The sequence below is a fragment of the Epinephelus fuscoguttatus genome, linkage group LG4 (genome assembly GCF_011397635.1).
Source record: "Epinephelus fuscoguttatus linkage group LG4, E.fuscoguttatus.final_Chr_v1".
In the NCBI taxonomy this organism is placed as follows: domain Eukaryota; kingdom Metazoa; phylum Chordata; class Actinopteri; order Perciformes; family Serranidae; genus Epinephelus; species Epinephelus fuscoguttatus.
This window is the reverse complement of record NC_064755.1, coordinates 37,933,677-37,954,236: the sequence shown is the minus strand read 5'-3', so window position 1 is coordinate 37,954,236 and position 20,560 is coordinate 37,933,677. Positions and strand designations below refer to the sequence as shown.

At 40.5% G+C, this 20,560-nt stretch overlaps 1 protein-coding gene across 1 annotated transcript in view; it reads left to right on the top strand.

Annotated features, from left to right (window-relative positions):
- Positions 1–20,139, top strand: part of si:dkey-82f1.1 (DENN domain-containing protein 2A) — a 46,827-nt gene extending 26,688 nt beyond the window's left edge. The window contains 17 exon segments of the mRNA XM_049574348.1: positions 1,407–1,534; positions 3,039–3,151; positions 3,261–3,458; positions 3,741–3,834; positions 4,649–4,699; positions 4,982–5,169; positions 7,440–7,549; positions 8,268–8,337; positions 8,667–8,744; positions 11,331–11,471; positions 11,645–11,793; positions 14,421–14,598; positions 14,689–14,730; positions 14,872–14,977; positions 17,414–17,701; positions 18,910–18,996; positions 19,184–20,139. Of these exon segments, the coding sequence (XP_049430305.1) occupies positions 1,407–1,534; positions 3,039–3,151; positions 3,261–3,458; positions 3,741–3,834; positions 4,649–4,699; positions 4,982–5,169; positions 7,440–7,549; positions 8,268–8,337; positions 8,667–8,744; positions 11,331–11,471; positions 11,645–11,793; positions 14,421–14,598; positions 14,689–14,730; positions 14,872–14,977; positions 17,414–17,701; positions 18,910–18,996; positions 19,184–19,215 (2,053 nt within the window). The 3' untranslated portion in view covers positions 19,216–20,139.
- The last annotated feature ends 421 nt before the right edge of the window (positions 20,140–20,560 follow it).

The window sequence follows — 20,560 nt, the reverse complement described above, 5'->3', positions numbered from 1 at the left end:
TGGAGTGTGCATTTTTGTGCGTGTGAACAAATACTCCAGAGTGTCCAGTCTATTAGGTATACTTAGCATCATCTAATGCCATGCAACAGCTCTGCAATAAATTGTACTCTTGTAAGGCAACAATGTTCAGTTCTTGTTAAGACTCTGTTGTTAAGACGATATTGATTTAATGGTCATTTACTTAACTTCAGGACAGTACACAATCGTTGACATCATTATGACACACAGATTACACAGATTTAGCACCTTACCTTACATATGCAGTTCCTAGGAAAATTAATTTCAAAGTTTAAAACAAGCTGACAAAATAAGAAACCAAAGAACATTAACTCCCAGCAGTATTGGAATACATTTTCTATTGTTCTTTTCTTCGAGTTAGCTGCAAACAGCTATCAGCTACTTTTTAAATCTCCCGCGCTGGCTTGCATGCATAATACATCATCAAAACATCACACTGGTGCTGCCCACGATACGTCCTACTGGCTGTTCTTTTATACAGAGATCGTTTGAGCGTCGTTACTACCTATGATGTAGGCTTTCTGTTAACTCTGTCCCCATTGTGCATTGTACCTTTATACAAAACAGTAGTGAACAAATGGGAGTAACAGAGTGATCCAGTCTATTATTACGTATTCTTAAGTCGTCATCTAATGATTTTAAATATGCAATATACTTAGTATTGGGATAAAATATAATGCGATATAATAAAATTTATTGCCGTTTTTCAACTGTAAATTATGTCCCCAAAGGAAAATGTTGTCAACATCTGTTTCATCTAATAAGATTTCAGTGTGTTCATCTCATTTCAACCATTTTTTGTAGCAGTAAAATGTATCTGGTGGACTGATAAAGCAATTGATTATATTACTTTAGTAGGCTCCCTAAAGTTTAATTTGTATTTATCATGGGTACTTGTTACATATCTATGCTCTGGGGCCCATAGTCTCATAATCTGCACATGGAAAAGGGTGTTGTGTTGTGAAAACATTTTTCCCCATAATTCAATCCAGTAGAGCGACACCTCAGAGAAGAAAACTGAGTATGATAAGCTTCAGAAAGCTAAGATTCATTGCAGGGCTGTTTCATTGTACTGCGATACATGTAGCAATCTGTACCCAATAAAGAGGCAACTTAGCTTAATTGCGTATGTGTGCATGCATGTGGGGACGCATGCAACCACGGATGCTTTTGTGCACTTTATTCAGCTTTAATCTTTGGCCGTGATGAAACACAGATGTAGTCATTCAGATGTGGCGACTAAGTAAATGGTAACATCATTTATCCTGCTTGGCATATCAAACATTCTTAAAAGCATCAACAGGAACACGCAGAAATCCATCCTTCCTCTTCTCCTTTTCTATTTAGTGTGCAGTTCTCCTAAGTCTTTGTAATGCTCTGTCCACCAGGAAGTCCTATGAATTTGAGGATCTGCTCCAGTCGTCTTCAGAGAGCTGCAGGGTGGACTGGTACGCTCAGTCCAGACTGGGCCTAACACGCACTTTATCAGAAGAGAATGTCTACGAGGACATAATAGGTAAACACTACATATCACACTTTTGTTTTTACTTAACCAAGTGGAATCCTCCACAAGTGGCTACATCTGTCAAAAATCAAGTTTCTTGTAGTGGTTTCAAAGTTTTACATTATCAACTTTGTGTTTGCTAAAGCTGAAGAACATTGTTATATACTGTACTGTTGGTTGTCCTATTTTCTGTACACTTGATACACTGCATGACCTTTGAGTTTCATTTCTCATATCAGCAGTGTGTCAAAGAGTTCAACAACAGAGTTGATGAGGAGGCCAAGCTTTCTTTACTCTGCTCGGGTTTTAATTTAGAGCCACGCTGCCTCGCTTTTATTAAAAATTATATGTAGAAATTTGACCTACGTTCCTACCTTATTGTCTCCAGGGTTTTGCCAACCCCACCTAGAGCCTGTTTAATTTCATAACGTACAATAGCGGCGTTGTGTGAGGTCGTGCTGTGGTTGGCTACTGTGATTGTCAGTGCGGCGGGGGGCATGTGAATGGCTCAGAGCCATGGCACATTACTGGCAATCGCTTCAATGTGTCTTTGGTTTTTATCCCAGAGACTGGTGTATAATGAGCGCTGCTTGCTTGCAACAGTCAAATTAACTTTAATTATACTTGAGTGATGCCGCAGCTAATTTTGGAGTCTTTTATAGTTTCCTCCTTTCACACAATAGTATTGTTCTTTAAAATGGTCAGACATTGTTCAACAAACATTCAGCAGGGTCCCATGGGTAAAGTAACTCACTGGTGCTGTCTTCTGAAAAAGCAGCTCAGGGAGGCAGAGATATAGATAGTGATGAGCAGCTGTGACGTCCCCGTAGTCATCAACCTCCACACGCAAACCAGGTTCTCATCAACACACTTAAAGCACAAAATCCACATGTTGGTTAGTGTTTTCAGATGGAGAAGAAAGCAACTGTCACCACTTCACGTTTTCTGACACATGCCTTGTTGACTGATGCAAACTCACATGTGCACAGCTGACAGCACACGCAAACACACCAAAGAAATTAGTGTGACGCTCTCATCAGCCAGCAATGTGAAAAACAGCACGCTGATCCCTTGTTTTCCTCAGAGGGAGAAGGAGCGGGGAACTGAACGTCCCTCTTTATCCTCCGACTCCTACAGGTCACATCTGGCGGATGGATTGATGGAACAGAGGAGAGATACAGAGGGGCAGATACAAACAGAGAAACAGACAGGTTTTTGTTTTTTTTAAAATAAAATGTCCTAACTCCTTATCTGCAGGGGAGGTCCGGTGGCTAGGGTTACATTTAGCATTAGCTGTGCAAGCATCTTATCACAGTGAAATACGAGCTACGTAAGCACACCGCTGCCTCTGGTAGCTCTCTGCACATCTGGAGTAGGAATCGTCTGGCAAAACAAACATGACTGATATGGAAAGAATACTTTATCTGCTCTTGGAAAGCTTGTGTGAAGCTGTTGTGTAATCAAGGTGACATTGATTTCTCCGTTTTTAAAAAAAAAGTCTTTTTTTCTTCTGAAGATCCTCCATCCAAGGAAAACCCCTACGAAGACATAGAGCTGGAGAGAAGTTGCTTGGGAAGCAAATGTGTTTCACCTGCCTCCTCATCTCCTATCCCTGACACGCCAACTAAGGTACCTGAGTGCCAGTACATCACTACAGTAACAAGTAGATTTAGTGGAAGTAGCTATATATGACAGTCACCTTCTAATGTGTCTGTTCTTCTGCATCCACCCTCCCCAGCTCTCTTCCAAGCCTGGTTTCTTCAGACAGAACTCAGAACGGCGAAGCTTCAAGCTCCTTGAGCTACGCAAGACCAGCAGGGACACTGGCATCTCCTCTCCCTCCCGTATCAGCCCCCCCTCCACACCCAGCAGCCCCGATGACACCCCCTGCCTCTCTGGAGACCCATACAATCGCAGACGGAGGAAAATCCCCAAGGTATGGGAGTCTGAGAGGCCTCTCTCTAAACTCACGCTGCTCTGTCTTTGATTTATGGGCCAGTGTACTGCTCAGGGAGTTCGGAGCTGGTCCACTCATGCTGCCGTCTGGGGATGAGTAAAGCAGGGGAAAATATTCTGACGGATATTTCCTGTGAGAAGTGTGCCTAGAGGAAGGCCTCCCAGAAACTGCAATGAAATAATCTTTGCAGGAGTCTGGCAAATTTTGTGTATTAGTTTAAAGAGTTAAAGATGGACATTTATCTCTCTTTACCTCCTGCAGATGGTGCTGAAGATCAACGGCATCTTCGAGGCACGGAGAGGGAAGAAACGCATGAAGAGGGTCTCTCAGTCTACAGAGTCCAGCTCAGGGAGAGGTGAGGCTTCAAAGGCAGAACACAGAAATGATTGTTTTTACTTTCCATTTGTTTTACATCAGCTGTGAGTTTAGTAAAACTCAACTCATGCACCTTTTTTTAAAGATGAAATAATGTCTATTTTGCCGATGCCTCTATCAAGGATGTTGTAGTTTTGTTTCTGTTTTTGTGTCTGTTATTTAGCAGGATGTCTCAAACATTTTTTAACTGATTTCAATAAAAAATTTGGTGGAAAGTGAGGCTGTGGGCCGAGGAACAAGTGATTAGTTTCAGGTGTGAAAACAGATCCACTTGCAGATCCAAGAATTCTTTTAAGAGCTTTCTTGACATTTAAAGGCCATTTTTTGGTGATATTTTCACAATTCAGTCATCGGAGATGGGCACAAATACATCAACAAGTATCTAGTTAATTACAAATAGTTGCTTATCAAATGTATTTCTGGTCAAATATTTATGTGGTCATGTCTAGAAATATGGCAAAAGGGTGCTTAAAATCAGCACTATCAACACTCTACTCAGTGCAGACACATTTCATCAGGTCCCCCTTTCTATGACTCAGTTTGACCAGACAGACTTCACAGGTTCATCTCCATAAAAGCAACAATCGTATGTACCCATTTAGTTTTACGGGCAAAGCTACATTCTGTGGTCAGTCAAGACTGACCCACGTTTCAGCGGACTCTGTGGTGTTGTGTGGTGGTGGCAGGAATGAAAGCAATGAGAGCAAATTCCTCGTGCTTTCAGTTTCCTGTGATTGTTGTGTGCAGTCTGCTCACACTCTGTTTTTCCTTTTCACCCTTTCTCTTTAATTTAGTGACCGATGAGAACAGTGAGTCGGAAAGTGACACGGAGGAGAAGCTAAAAGGTGAGAAGAGAAAATTAATACTTACACATACTTTAGCTACACAGGGAATGCTAAGCAGCAGGATTTTTTTTATCCACATGATTTCATTATTTACATATAGACATAATAGAGGCACATGTGCGATAACTGATACAGATCATAGATTACTTCTTTGACTCTTTCACCATAAAGCTAACATCAAAAACATACACAGATGGAGCTTGCAGGTTGCCTTCCAGTAGGTATATGTGAGCATACATGACATCAGTGTATTTACATGAAGTGTGTTTCTCTGTCTCTCAGCTCACAGTCAGCGGCTGGTGTCTGTCCAGTCCATGCTGAGGCAGACGGGGCGGTACCGGACCTTGGAGAGGGATCTGATGGAGTTGCAGGAGAGGAAACTCTTTGAGTATTTCATAGTTGTTGCTCTCCACAAGACCAAAGCTGGAGTCCCGTACCTGCCAGAGGTCACACAGCAGTTCCCTCTCAAGGTAGAAAAGTTACTGAAGCTCTGTATTCCAAAATGAGAAATGTTATTAAAAACAAAGAAAACCCTGCTGAAGAGAAGACATAAGTTTAGACACTATCATCTAAATAAATGTCTACTTTCCTACCAGACCAGTGGTAATAACTCAACCTATATATGCTAGTTTATGAGCACCTGGTGTTGACTTTTCTGGGAAGAACACAGGAGAGTCTTCTTCTTCTGGGAAGAGCAACAGCAGGTTTTTTTTTTGCAATTATCTTTTTTATTTGGAAAAGTCAACAATTTAGCATACAGATTTTCTACAATTTTTCATACTGTAGCACACTTTTCCAGTTTTCCATTTTGCCGTTCTCTGCATATGTACAAGAAAGAAACTAAAAATCACAGTCCTCTTATGCAGAAATTCAGTCCAGCAACAGCAGGTTTTATGCAATAAAAAAGGAATAGCCCAGTAATTCTTTGTTCCAGTGACACTGCTTTACTACTAACTAAGGAAAATACGCAAAAAGTTTCAAGAAAATGAAAAATGAAAGAAAAAGAAAGTGGTAACAGTCTGTACAGTGATGTAGCCTTGTAAGGGTAATCAATCAATCAATCAATTTTATTTATAAAGCCCAATATCACAAATCACAATTTGCCTCACAGGGCTTTACAGCATACGACATCCCTCTGTCCTTAAGACCCTCACAGCGGATAAGGAAAAACTCCCCAAAAAAAAACCTTTAACAGGGAAAAAAAACGGTAGAAACCTCAGGAAGAGCAACTGAGGAGGGATCCCTCTTCCAGGACGGACAGACGTGCAATAGATGTCGTACAGAACAGATCAACATGATAAATTAACAGTAATCCATATGACACAGAGAGAGAGAGAGGGAGATAGAGAGAGAGAGCGAGAGAGATGCAGGTAATGACAGTAGCTTACAACGACATTAATGAAAGTAATAATATTATAGTTATAGTTCTGGTTACTGCGGTACAATATGTTGAAAGTATGTATTAATACCTGGCAGTATACATGTGTGACAATAGTCATATGTGTATAATAACAGAAGAAGTATGACTAATGACTAATGATGGCAGCAGCAGCAGGAGGCATCTGGCGGGACCACGGCAGCAGCACAACCACACACGTCACGCTGTCCAGGCACCGCTGTGATATGAGTAACCTGAGAGACAGTGGAGCACAAAGGCTCCGGAGAAGAAGCCGAGTTAGTGACATCCAGAATGGCCGGGTTAGCTAGATGCAGTAATAGGATACGAGAGAGAGAGAGAGAGAGAGAGAGAGAGAGAGAGAAGGAGAGAAGGGGCCCGGTGTATTATAGAGGGGTCCTCTGGCAGACTAGGCCTAAGTCAGCCTAACTAAGGGCTGGTACAGGACAAGCCTGAGCCAGCCCTAACTATAAGCTTTATCAAAGAGGAAAGTCTTAAGTCTAGTCTTAAATGTGGAGACGGTGTCTGCCTCCCGGACTGTAACAGGAAGATGATTCCACAGGAGAGGAGCCTGATAGCTGAAGGCTCTGGCTCCTGATCTACTTTTGGAGACTTTAGGGACCACGAGTAACCCTGCGTTCTCAGAGCGCAGTGTTCTGGTGGGATAATAAGGCACTATGAGCTCTCTAAGATATGACGGAGCTTGACCATTTAGAGCTTTATAAGTTAACAGTAGGATTTTAAATTCAATTCTGGATTTTACAGGGAGCCAGTGCAGAGAAGCTAAAACAGGAGAGATATGATCGCGTTTCTTAGTTCCTGTTAGTACACGTGCTGCTGCATTCTGAATTAGCTGGAGAGTTTTTAAGGACTTACTAGAGCTACCTGATAATAGAGAGTTACAATAATCCAGCCTAGAGGTAACAAAAGCGTGGACCAATTTTTCTGCATCTTTTCGGGTCAGGATAGGCCTAATTTTCGCAATATTACGCAGTAACACTCCTCAATAGTATTAAGTTACCTTTTCGCTGTGGTCTTCACAGGGTACATAAGGTAGTGACACAGCAGTTTTACGCTGATGAACAAGAAGGGTTGGAAAGAAGTAAACACAAATCTAAAATTCTGTTTAGGTTATTGCAATAGAAAAAATATATTTGTGCTTTAAGTGGCTCTTGTTGTGATTTATGATTTATTTATTTCAGTGTGCAGATGCATTTTTTCTGCTTTAGGTTTACCTCAGTTTCACAATAGTCTCATAATGATCCAATCTGTAAAACATGAAGACGTAAATGGTGTTATCCTTACATATATTAATTTCCACATTGTCTCTCTCTTTTCACCCAGCTTGAGAGGAGCTTCAAGTTCATGCGGGAGGCTGAGGACCAGCTCAAGGTCATCCCTCAGTTCTGTTTCCCTGATGCCAAAGACTGGGCGCCTGTCGACAACTTCCCCAGGTCAGTCCGAGTCCGACTGCTGCCACAGCAAAAGTGAAACAAAGCAAAGACACTGGAATTTCCCAGCAGAGTGTTAATAGCTGAGCTGTTGCTAATAACCACTTGTTAGAGACGAAACTGAAAGCCCAAAATAGAAATGACCTCGTGGCTTGTAAAGATGACTGGTCTTTCTTTAACGACAAGGCACCGACAGTGACGAATGATTACAGGGAGAGGTGGTGGATTTAGCACCTCACACCTGGTTTGTTATTACAGAATCACCTCTCTTTGTACGATGTTTAAAACTGGCCGTATTGCCCAATACCTCTTAGCTTAGCCTCTCAAGATCGGTATTGTTCTGAGAAGTGATGATGTGTGTCCTGATGGTGATGGCTAATAATCACCTGGAGGCAAATGTTCGATGGGTGGGAGTGGGTGGGGGGCACCAAACACACACCTGCACTGAACTTGCTGACACACCCGCCTGTCGCAAAGGTCGTCATCAGTCAACGAGTACCTGTCAGGTAGAGTTTAGGAGGATTTGTGTGGATATTTTCAGAGTAAGCCTGTCCCGAGGGCCTTCCCTCTCAAGTACAAAGTCATACCTTTGTTTTCCACAACACAAAGTCTGCTCCAGATTGGAGTTTTCTGTTTCCACAACAGTCTTTTCTGTGTGAACAGTTTCAGATGTTTTCCAGCATGTCTGAATGATATTTTTGTCTCTTTCTTTAATCCCAAGTGAGACGTTCTCATTTGTCCTGACTGGTGAGGATGGAAGCAGGCGGTTTGGTTACTGTCGGCGATTACTGGTATGCTCCTCAAATGCTGCTGCCTCTCCTCACTATCTTCTCCTTATTTGATTTTAATACAAAGAATCCCTCATTATAAACATGCTCATCCATGTTCCTCTGCTGCTCTTGTATTATTATGCATGTTGTCATTATATTTATTTCCTACATATTTCTTGAATTCTGTGGACAAGGGATTCAAATCTTTCAAAGTCAAAGTCTTCAAAGTGTCTGCGAAACAAAGGCTTTGCTTTGCTCCAGTGCTCTAATCCTGTGGTTGTACTTGGGTGAGCAGTCTTGTGACACTCCTTTGTTTTGAAGCTGTCTTTTTCCTCGCTGCCTGTTCACAGCCCAGTGGTAAAGGCCGGAGGCTCCCTGAGGTCTACTGCATCGTCAGCCGCCTGGGCTGCTTCGATCTCTTCTCCAAGGTAGATACAGTAAACTAAGCATGTTGACATATCAGTGGTGGAATGTACTATACTGTTGTATAATTTTGAGGTAATTTACTTGAGTATTTCCTTTTTCTGCTACTTTATATCTCTACTACACTACATTTTAGAAGCCAATATTAAACATTAATCTTAAGATGAAAATAAAAATGCCCCTTTAACCCTTTTAGATCACATCCCAGGCCACATTGTGCACCTATTTAACAAGAGGCCACTATGCCAAAGGATAAACAAAATTAATTTCTTTGTATTCTCACATCAATATCCAACATTCTTCCTGTAAAACAAAATATGACGTGTGCTTACGTAAACTAGTACCAACCAGTTTCAGCCAGTAATATCTTGACATCCACCCATCAGTCATTCTGCAACTTTCAGCCGCACAGAGTAAACTGGTATCTGTGACAGCTCGCGATTATGAACAAGGCATTTTACAGTGGACTGCTTCAGAAACTAAAGTTACAAGGAGCATATTCCAAACTCTTTGTCTCTGTTTCTTGCCCCACTCTGGCACCCACTTTTCAACGATCAAATCAAATTCCTCCCAGTGTTATATTTAGCCAGCCTATTCTGTTTCACTTGGAAATATGTTACGATACTAAAGCTAGATATTCTTGAAATGCTGGTTTATGCGGACTTTAATGTGTTGTAAACATGAATGCATCTTTAATTATAATCCAATAATAGAATGAGTTCTGCAATGGGCCGTTCTGCATAATAAGTACTTTTATTTTTGGGGTATTTCAATTATTTTTTGATGCTAATGCTTTTGTACTTTTATCTGAGTAGGATTTTGAATGCGTGACTTTTTACACCGTAGCATTGCTACTTTAACTTCTCAAACTCAAATTCATTCATGAAGCACATTTAAAACAACTGAGGTTGACCAAAATGCTGCACAAAAGGAATAAAATGCTAAAAACGCATACATACATGAAAGTTAAAGATCTCATTACTTCTTCCACCACGTACACAAATGCACAAAGTAAACATAAATACGTCTTGCATCAAATTAAATTACAGTGTTACAGCATGTGTTACACAAACACATACATGCAACCCCACCCCCATTAAAAGAGTACAGAGCAGTACCACCCTCGGTGCCCGCAGAGCCCCACCCACCCTGTGAGCGCTCTACTTTCCCACAGAGCCTCGAAGTCCTGGCTCCACTACAGACGCACATGTGAACTGCAGCTGATGTGGTTACCGCAGTGGAAAAGGTTCCCCGTATTGGGCCTTAGATATATATGCATGTCGGCCTGTAGACGTAAATCTGTGCCATTGCTAAAATTGGGTTTGTAAGGATACAGGCCTGTACAGAGAAGGGTCAGTATATCTGCTGTAACAGGAGAGCTAAGTAGATTGATAGCTGCCTCTACATTGAAAGTAGTCAGTGTTGATGATGTTCTGAGTATGTTTCATCTGTTACAGATCAGCTACATAAAAGTTTAATGTTATACAGATGTGTACAGTATGTGAGCGGAGGGGTACACATGATGGATTCAGGCTGTTAGCCATTTGTTGTATGGACTCCTGACAGTGTTCGACTATCTCCGCCACATCATGGCAAGAATGTGTACGTTTGTGATGATAACAGCCAGCGTTCTTGACAGAATGAAAGTCTTCCAAAGGATTTTATATACACTGAGTTACTCCACCCTTGAGTCATTTATCATAGCACCTGAATCTGATGCCGTCAGTTCCCAGAAAGAAGAGAATGTAATCTCTATGGGACTTTTACCTGCTTGAAAAAAATAAATTCTTCTGAAAAGCCCAGCCTCCATCTCTCAGGACTCTCGTGCCTGATGTTGATCCGTTTTCTGACACGGCCAGTTTGAGTTAACTCTGGCAGCAGCATGTGCTAGTTTCACTTCACACAAGTTTCTGCAATATTGTTGACGTAATGTTCTGCACACATATAGCACATACAGCTAAAAATCAACTGGCCCAGTGAGTTCCTCCAGAGCTAAAGGATCAGTAGTCCTCACCTCTAGGGCACCAATTATCAAATTATGTTTGTCATTTTTATTAGTAAAAGTTGAATCACATTTTCTTTTTTGTAGAACTTAAATGACAGTCCTCACCTCCCCACCTGCAAATATTCCACCAAAAGAAGTTCAACCCCAACACTATTTTGCAAGGACATTGTCACTGCATCCTGGGCTTAGTGCTGCCAAAGACTATTGTTACTGGTTTAAAGAAATACAAACTAGCCAGAGCATTTTTTCCCCTATCGCAGAATGATCATGTCTGCTCCCACACCTTTCTCTTGCTCTGACACAGTGCTGTGGAGATAGGTCTGATTACGTGTGACTAGTTTAAGGCTAATCTAGTAACTTAAATACCTGATGAGGTGTCACATTGATGCTATAATAATTTTAAAATCCAAGCTCTTTGATTTGCAGCACTGCCTTCAGTGGCCCCATGCATCCAGAGATACAAAAGCAATATCTACCATGGTATAAATGATATCGGACGGTTGATAAGTTGAATCATATCCAGTATATAATTTAACAAATCTACAGTGTAGACATATGAATGTGCTTTCCCCGCTGTGTTTTGCAGATCCTGGATGAAGTGGAAAAGAGGAGGGCTATCTCCCCGGCTCTAGTGCAGCCGTTCATGAGAGGCATAATGGAAGCTCCCTTCCCTGCTCCAGGAAGGACCATCACTGTCAAAAACTTCCTACCTGGCTCCGGGACAGAGGTGAGATGATGGTGGTGTCACTGTGGAAAACCAGTCGTTTTTCACCTCATTCCTGGAGGCAAAACTCATGTGCTTTTAAAGATTATATAAATAGTCATATTCTTAATGTGCATGTGTGCAGTAAGAAGATCACTATCTAATACTCTTCGTGTCTTTCTTTCTCTTTCGTACAGGTGATAGAGCTGTGTAGGCCGTCAGATTCTCGTCTGGAACATGTGGACTTTGAATGTCTCTTTTCCTCCTTGAGTCTACGTCTCCTCCTCCGAGTGTTTGCCTCTCTACTTCTGGAGCGCAGAGTCATCTTCACTGCCGACAAACTCAGGTTGGCTCCAGCAGCATATTGTTACAGAGCACAGTGGTTAGCCTGATTTCCAGCCTAAAGAGTCTTTGCAACAGGCATCAGTCGTGCACTGGGTGGCATTATTGTGCTGTTTTGATCTGCTGTGAAAAGATCGAGAGTAAAGAGTTTGAATGATGTGACAGAGAGACCTCAAGTCGACAAACAGTCTGAGGAAAAGAAGATCCTGACCGAGTGTGAGAGGAAGGAATGCTGTTGTGTTATACAGTCGCCTGGGGAACAATCGCTTCTTCTCTGGAAAACTGTCATGGATGCCAGATAGAAGGAGTTAGGCTTCAGAGCATGACTCCAGACCTAACACGTGTGTGCAGTGACGTCAGCACACCCACACAGCCCACTTAAAACCTTTAACTGTTGTGGCACACCTGGTTCAACATGTGGGTTCAGCAGAAACAGTCTCAGTGTCCTGATGCAGCTCAGATTTAGTTTCAGATTTTTTCCGCATCTTCTCTTCTCGCCCATGTGCTGATGTTTTAAAGGTAGCATAGGAAGCATTTCTCACCAGAGCTCATAAGCAGATCACAAGTCGTAGCACATTCTCCACCGTGGAGTGGAAACTTGGCCTCGTCAATCATTTTGTTAATGAATTAACTGTGAGCAGATGCACACCCGGGAGAGATTAAGTTAACAGCGTGGGGTGAGTGTGTTTGCTGCCGCTGTATAGTTTTTATAAGTGTTACATCACTCTGCCCTAAGAGATGCTTTTTAACATTCCTCTCAGGGTAACAGCGGGTTTGTTGGAGCAACAGGAATGAACTTTTAACATTATGTTCCAAATTAAGAAACGGGTGGCAGGAGAAGTTTGTTTTCCTGAGGAGTTGATCAGCACCATCTTGTGGTGGAGCCTGGACTTTTAGTTTAGACTGTTAAAAGGAAACCACACTCATAATACCCTTGCTTTTAAAGATTGGGAGATTTTTGTAATATTTTACTGTTTCTGTGAAGAACATTAAGATATCAGGTTAGCTCTTGTTGTCCAGTACCTCTGGATCAAATGTCTCTTTGTATCAATGTCACTCTCTTGATTTGATCTACATGTGTAACTCATAGCTGAATACAGCAGGTTTTCTGCTTTCACTCTGTTTTCTGGGGATTGTTATAGAAAGCCATCATGGGAAATGTAGAAACTAACTGAGGCAGACGTAACTACTGTTGCCTCGAAATATACTGGGGTACGTATTTAATGCACTGTACATCAAGGTGATTGTGGTTATATACATATATATATATATATATATATATATATATAATTCACTGCACCCTTTGTGTATATATAGCTACAGGTGAAGATGTTATGTCACAATACAGGGGTGTGACATAACATATACTGCAAAGATAAATAAATAATAATCATAATGTTGAGATTAACAGTTAATTCTTGACCTGATTGTTGACAAAACAGTCTCACCGTTCTCGAGCTTTCATTTGTATCTCATAATCATCCTCATCAGATAAGTTTCCCCAGCTGTCATAAAATTGTAGGTGTTCAGTTTTCACTTTTTGCAATGCAGGAATCATTTGCTACTGTTTCTACAGTAAACAGAATCGCCAGCAAAAGTGAAAGCCAACCACTCGGCGTTTCACCTCGCTACATTTGCCTTTTTCTGGTGCTGTGTCCGCAATTGTTTTTGCTTTCTCTTGCAGGGTGTGTGCAGGTCCTTAAAAAGTTTTGAAATGTCATAAATATTATTAATCGTCAATATCAGACCTTAAAAGTTAGTAAATAGTCTTGAATGTGACTTCGTTGGTCTTAAATGCCACAAATATTTTCTTTAATGTTATTGTAGTTTCTTTTTGTCAAAATTGGTCAAGCTCTCTGTGTGAAGCTCCACATTTTTGATGTTAAAAATCTTTAAACCCACCACTAAACCTAATACTGTCTTTTTACTTCATCCTTTTACTTGTTGGCAAAATGTAGATTAACCTAACTCACTCTAGTATTCTTATATAAAACCTACCTCTGCACAGGACCAAATATACTACTTACCTTCATACTTGCAAAGATTGACTGAGAAAAAGATGATTTGTCAAAAACTGTCTTAAATTTGGTTAAAGATTATCTTGAGAATGTCTTCAAAGGACTGAATTTAAGTGTCTTGGATGTGTGTTGCTTACAGTCTTTGACCTGGTCGCTACCTTTTTATAAAGTCCTGGAACATCTCAAACAAAGAAAATACAGACAGAGGGCAGAGTCTCTGAAAAATACACACTCTTACAGTGGGTCATAAGTGATGATTTAGAGGAATTACTTTTGTCTGAGTCTATGAATTGTTTTTTAGGAAGATTCTGCATAGTATACCTTTAAGAACTTCTCATACATGTTGGCTTACATACTGCGTTTGAAAGTTTTTAATCAATGATATGTTCAAAAGCTCCAGAATAGCTATGACCTTGTTGTGAGATTGTTTCAATAATAATTCAATCAAAGTATCCATAATTTAAGTATCTATTAAATGTGAACATTCCCTTTGAAGTGTATAATGCAGTTTTTTGAAAACGTATCTTGTGCTAATATCCCCATCCCAAAATATTTATCAGCTGGCTTTCATTGTTGTATAAGCGTTAACCTTTTTCTTTCTCTGTCTCCACAGCACGCTGTCTCAGTGTTGTCATGCAGTAGTGGCTCTACTCTACCCCTTCACCTGGCAGCATACGTACATCCCCGTGCTCCCACCCTCCATGCTGGACATTGTCTGCACCCCTACCCCCTTTATAGTTGGGCTCCTCTCCAGCTCTCTGCCTCGACTCAAAGAGCTGCCCATAGAAGAGGTAAGATGAGGGGGGTTTTTTTGTGAGCCTTTCCTCCACTGAACAATAGCTCCAGGAAATGATATCACTCTCCCTCTGCTCTTCACTCAGGTCCTGGTGGTCGACCTCGGCAACAGTCGCTTCCTACGACAGGTAGAAACATAACTGAAACAGTGAAAATCGCCACATGGAGTCTTTTTACACGTGTGGTGACTCTACCAGATGTTATGTGAATGCAATATGTTAATTCACTGCATGTTTACTGTATTAGCAGCTGTGTTTTTATCTCCACAGCTGGATGATGAGGACTCCATCCTTCCCCACAAGCTGCAGGCGGCTCTCGAGCATGTGCTGGACAAGAGGAGGGAGCTGGCCTGTGAGAAAGGAGATCTGCCCAATGGTGACTCAGCACACTTATTACACCTTTTTATGCAAAATATTTTTTATTAGAAATAAAAAAAAAATAGAAAAATATACCAAAGACAGTGCCATAAAAATATCAAGATTACTATCTACAGTTTGGTTCCCACTCTTTTCAAGAAATCATCTCCTCAGGACACTTTCAATGACTTACTGTGGGATCAATTGTCTCTTCTTTCTGCTGACTTAAAAACCTGGTTTAAGTGCCATTCAAGTGCTCCCACTGTTCTCTGGTGTTCAGAGTATTGCCAAACATAACTTCTATGTTTTAATATAATTTCAACTTTCCATCACCCCTGAGCAACTGCCAGCCACATTCAATGAAAACACATTTGGGACATTTGAGACACCTACAAATGATCACACAGCAACTCATACTTTTGCGGTGCATTAGAGCATTCCTCCATGACAACACTGGGTTTTTCCAGGGAAATTCTTTTTATCATGTTCCAGGACTTTTGTGTATGACCGGAAGCTACATCTACGTAATCCAAGTTATTCCAGATTCATAAGAGCCCTTAATAATGATGCACTCTACTGCAGTATGTATAAAAGGAACAGTTGGTAACTTTTAAAAAAAAATAACTCAAACTGTCACTACATCCACATATTACAACATGAGACAGATAGTCAGTGAAAAGAAATCATGTTCCCCTCATCTTTGTAGTGCTTCTAATGACCTTTGCTAGAATCTACTGTGCTGTTGGAAAACAACCAATCAGAGCCTCAGAGTCTCTAACCCAGAGAGTGAGTCATGCCAATCACGCTCTCATCTAGATTCTGTAACTGCATTGCCCTTTTTTTGTGCCCTAAATGTTTTCAGAAGCGTATTTTAATGTACTGTTTAGCTGTAAAATGACAAGGTTTGCTCTGCCCAGTGTGCGGTGCTTTTGCTTATGCAACATGGCAGCCAAGTCACAACATTCTCATTTTACAGCCAAACAGTACACTAAAATATGTTTCTTAAAGCATTTAATGTGACGAAATAGGCAACACAGGCACAGAATCTTAGTTCATATGTTAACAGCACTGCCTAGTTTGACAGTTTGACTGCAGTTCATGTGAAAATTATACTCCATAGAGTTCAGTGTAACACTGCTTTTATCCAGCAGTTAGAGGGGTTAATTTTTATAACTCATGCACTCTTGGAGTGTTTCTCAAACTCTGGGACACCACGTGAGGCTGACAAGATTTTATTTGATATGATCATAGAAAAGACAAAAGAAAAGAAAAAAGAGAGGGTGGCACAGTGGTTAGCATTGTCGCCTCACAGCACAAACGTTTTTGGTTCAAACCCAAGGTGGGGGAGCCCCTCGGTGCAGAGTTTGCATGTTCTCCCCATGTCAGTGTGGGTTTTCTGCGGGTACTCTGGTGTCCTCCCACAATCCAAAGGCATGCAGGTTAGGTTAACTGGCGACTCTAAATTGCCCATAGGCATGAATGGTTGTCTGTCTCTATGTGTCAGCCCTGTGATAGTCTGGCAACCTGTCCAGGGTGTACCCTGCCTCTTGCCCAGTGTCAGCTGGGATAGGCTCCAGCTCCACGAGACCCCCCACAGGATAAGTGGTTACATAAAATGAATGAATAGAAAAGACACTGTCTGAGAACGACAGTAAAACAAAGCAATTTAATGAGGTATGGAAAGACATTTATGAGGCCCTAAAAGAATAAAAAAATATATATAATAATAATATCAATAAAATACCTTTTTAGAAAAGATATGGCCGGCATGACTGGGAAGAGAAGGGGGAGATCCAGTGGTGTATACAGGACGTAGTACTGATGTTTTCATACTAGCCTAACACATCCCTAAGTTAGTAAATTATATAATATGTTACACACCATAGTACTGAATACATGTTTGTCAGAGTGAAATGTGAGCGAAACCTCATGGTGGAAATCATGAAATCAAATAAAGATCATTTTTATCTTTAGGCAATCCATTTAAAGACCACATGACAAGTGTCACTTTTAAGTTTTCCACCATATACAGAAGACATGAACGTTGAAGTGACAGTTTCAAAACAGACATTGAAAATCTATAGTAAATATCCCTCAGGAAAGCTCAGTGCTGCAGTAATGTATATCACATGATAAAACAATGTCATTTGATTTTTTGGCTTCAGAGAATGGCTCTTGGTCTAAATAAAATATCTAGAAAAGTTCAAATGTGTATAAAGTGAGTTGCGTGAGAAGGGGAGTATCTGTAAAAATTTCCAGTGAGTATGGAGTTTATTTTCCCACATTCTGAGGAAGAAGTTTAACCAGAAATACCTTGGCAAAATAACAGCTGAGTCACTGGTATTGATCAGTGTTTTGCAGACACTGGATGTGTTAGTCATTCTGCTGTGTAAGGCAGTAAATATGCTGTGATTTCATCTTTTCTATTTAATTTATTTTCTTTACCTCCACCCAGACTCCAGCTCCCTCAGTGCGGTGGTGTCGGAGGCCTTTGTACGTTTCTTCGTGGAGATGGTTGGTCACTACTCCCTCTTCATGGGTGGAGCAGAGCGGGATGAGGAGTCTGTCTCCTCTCCCACCTTGCCCAGCCCCTCTTCTTCTCCCTCCTCGTCTTTCCAGCGAGACCCCTTTCGCAAAGCGGTCACTTCCAAGAGCTTGAGAAGGTTCTTGGAGGTTTTCATGGAGACTCAGATGTTCACAGGCTTCATCCAGGAGAGGGAGCTGCGCAGGCAGGGCCTCAGAGGTACTCAGGTTTATCACCCGTTGTCATCTTACAGTGTAGTTTATGACTATTAAGGTAGAAATACTGGTTCACACCTGCTGTATGTGCCTTTCTGTTGAAATTAAATTTGTATTTTGCGAAGTAGCTGTGATTATTTTTCTTATTTCTAGAGAACAGTTTCTTTAGTTTTCCCATTTTTGGAAATTATATAGATATAATTGACAAAACGACCCCCACTCAAGGTCCACTTCTATATAATGCTCTGGAGCTTTCATCTTATCACATGGTCTTCATCAGCAGGTGAATTCTGTGTCGTGTTTACGGAACTGTACATGTTTTAACTTTCATTGTGGAGAGATAAACAAAACGGGGACCCACTCATACAAAAACAGAGGTCTAAAACTCCACAGGGTACTTTTAATGAGATGCTGAGGGCTGTGTGATGCGGTCAAAAGCTCCAGAACAGATGATTAAATGGACCTTGACTGGAGATTAATTTGTCACCTGCTGTTTTTAAGGTCAAGACTGAACTGTACAACTCACTGATGTCATAGTTTCTGAGATCTCAATATTAATTTGACTTTTTTGAAATAATAAGTTTAGGTTTAATGTTTTATACTGTATATGCTGCTTTCTGAGTATCATGTCATTCCACAGTAACTTCTCCATGCTCGTTTGATTTCACTCCTATGAACGGAAGCCCTGAAAGCAAGGTGAAAAAAACATTTGCTGACAATGTTGGCCAAAAGTTTCTTAAACATATTGGATATTTTCCCCAAAAGTAGGGATTTTTTTGTTCATACTTAGTATTTAATTCTGCCTCTCCTTTCATGAGATATTAGGACAAGCGTAAGAGAGTGAGAAAGCCGTGCAGAACGAAGCACCCAGTGCACGATGCAAAGGGCCTTGAAAGTTCAGCCAAATTTATTTACAAAAACATAATACTCTATTTTTATTCAGTTTTATTAGTCGTGTCCCTTTTTTCCAGGTATTTTCAATCGATCAGTCAAACTAGTGGGCTAACGCACAGGAGACATTGGCTTTTGCAACAAAAGATTTTAGATTCAGAACTTAGCCTAGATTATATTAAGTATAACTGTGTCTGTGATTCACCTTGCCCCTCAGGGCTTCCGTACAACATTCTGAGAATTTTTGATTTATTTGAACAGCGGTAGTAAGAAGTCTCTTAAAACATTTCACTTTAGATATTTGACTTGTTTTATTTCCAGGTTTATTTGAGGTGAGAGCTCAAGAGTATCTGGACTCACTGCCAGGGAGCGAGCAACGAGGGGTCAACAAGTTCCTCAAAGGTCTAGGTAAGATCACTGTATCACTCGATCAGTCACTTCATCGACTATAAAATAGCTGAACCAGTTATACAGTTAGATTTGCAGAAAAGCCTCTGCTCTTTAGGGCGCAATCAATAGCTAATGCAAATTAGCCAATAAAAGTGACGATTTGATTCACATCTGTTTTTTTTTTGTTGTTGTTGTTTTTCTTCAGGAAACAAGATGAAATTCCTTTCCAAGAAATGATGCTCAGAGTCAGGATGTCGTGTGTGAAAGAAGGAAAAAGCATGAAGAGGCGTGCAGCAGGAAAGAAGACAAGCTCCCTGAACGTGGAAGAACGCAGGGACGGAGATGTGTCTTTAGGTCAGAACAAAGGAAGACCCTTAAAGTGAACTGGACTCATAGTTTGTGAACATGAGGGAATCTGGGGGACGTTAGAGTTTAGCTCTCAGTTTCATTAGCCAGTCATTCCATTAGTGTTGTAAAGGGTTTCTACTCAGCTTGGACCAAAACACCCCTCTAATACGTTAAAGCAACGTCTAACAGTGTCTCCTTAGACCTTTGATTCACAGTCAGTCCCAGCAGTGTGTCACTGTATAGCACAGCACAGTGTAAATGTTTTTAGGAACAGTGTTCTCCTTATCTTCCATCTATAAACCTGTAAGCGGGAGCGTCTCTGAAGGTCCCATTTTGTACCATACCTTTCTATACATTCCAAGTATTTCCTATAGAAGCTTTTATAAATACAATAGTACAACTTCTTCATCAACAGGAGGCGTTTAAGTTAATTTATATTCTTTTTAGATAAACTTAATCTCTTTATTAAAGTTTCCTTCAGATGAGTGCGAAGAAATCTCCTGTAGTTTGTAATAGGCTTTATTTAACAGAGTCTAGTCCAGACTGTTTGTAGACCACTTTGGGTTGTTGGGTAAATGTACCACTGTTTTTATAAATAAACTTTTATTGGAAAAAGAAATGAGTACCAAAAGGAATAAAATGTAAAGATGAGAAGGAGATCAATGTGAATACATCTCTCGCTTGGGTTTGAGTGTCCGGTTTGGATGGACTCGATGTTGAAGGAAGATGTGTAGGTCAATCAGTATCAATGTGTTTCACAAAAGCAATTAGGTTTGTCATAAACTTGATCGAGGATGCAATGAAACTTTATTAATAAAGTGATTTGAATTTTTGAATTAGACAAATGACTCTTCTTATACAATTTAATTAATGCCTGTATTTTGTCAGCTTGTTACACTGATTTTATTTTTTTATTTTTTCAAAAGTAACACAGTCTCACTGTAATTAACCATTTTGAATTTTAAAACTGACACTGTTAAGCTAACATACTGTCTGTGTGTAAGGTAGTTTATCGACTGTAGGACCTTGATGACCAGAATTTGAACCTCCATGTTGGCCGGCACCACTCTGCAAGAGTAAGTATTTTTAGACTGTTTATCTTGAAGATAGTTAAGTAAACAGATCAGATAAGATAACTCAACATTGTCAATGACTATTAAGTCCTAATGTCCTTAAATGAGTACTTAACAACAACAACAACTACAAACTACAAAGATAATTAGTCTTAGATAAA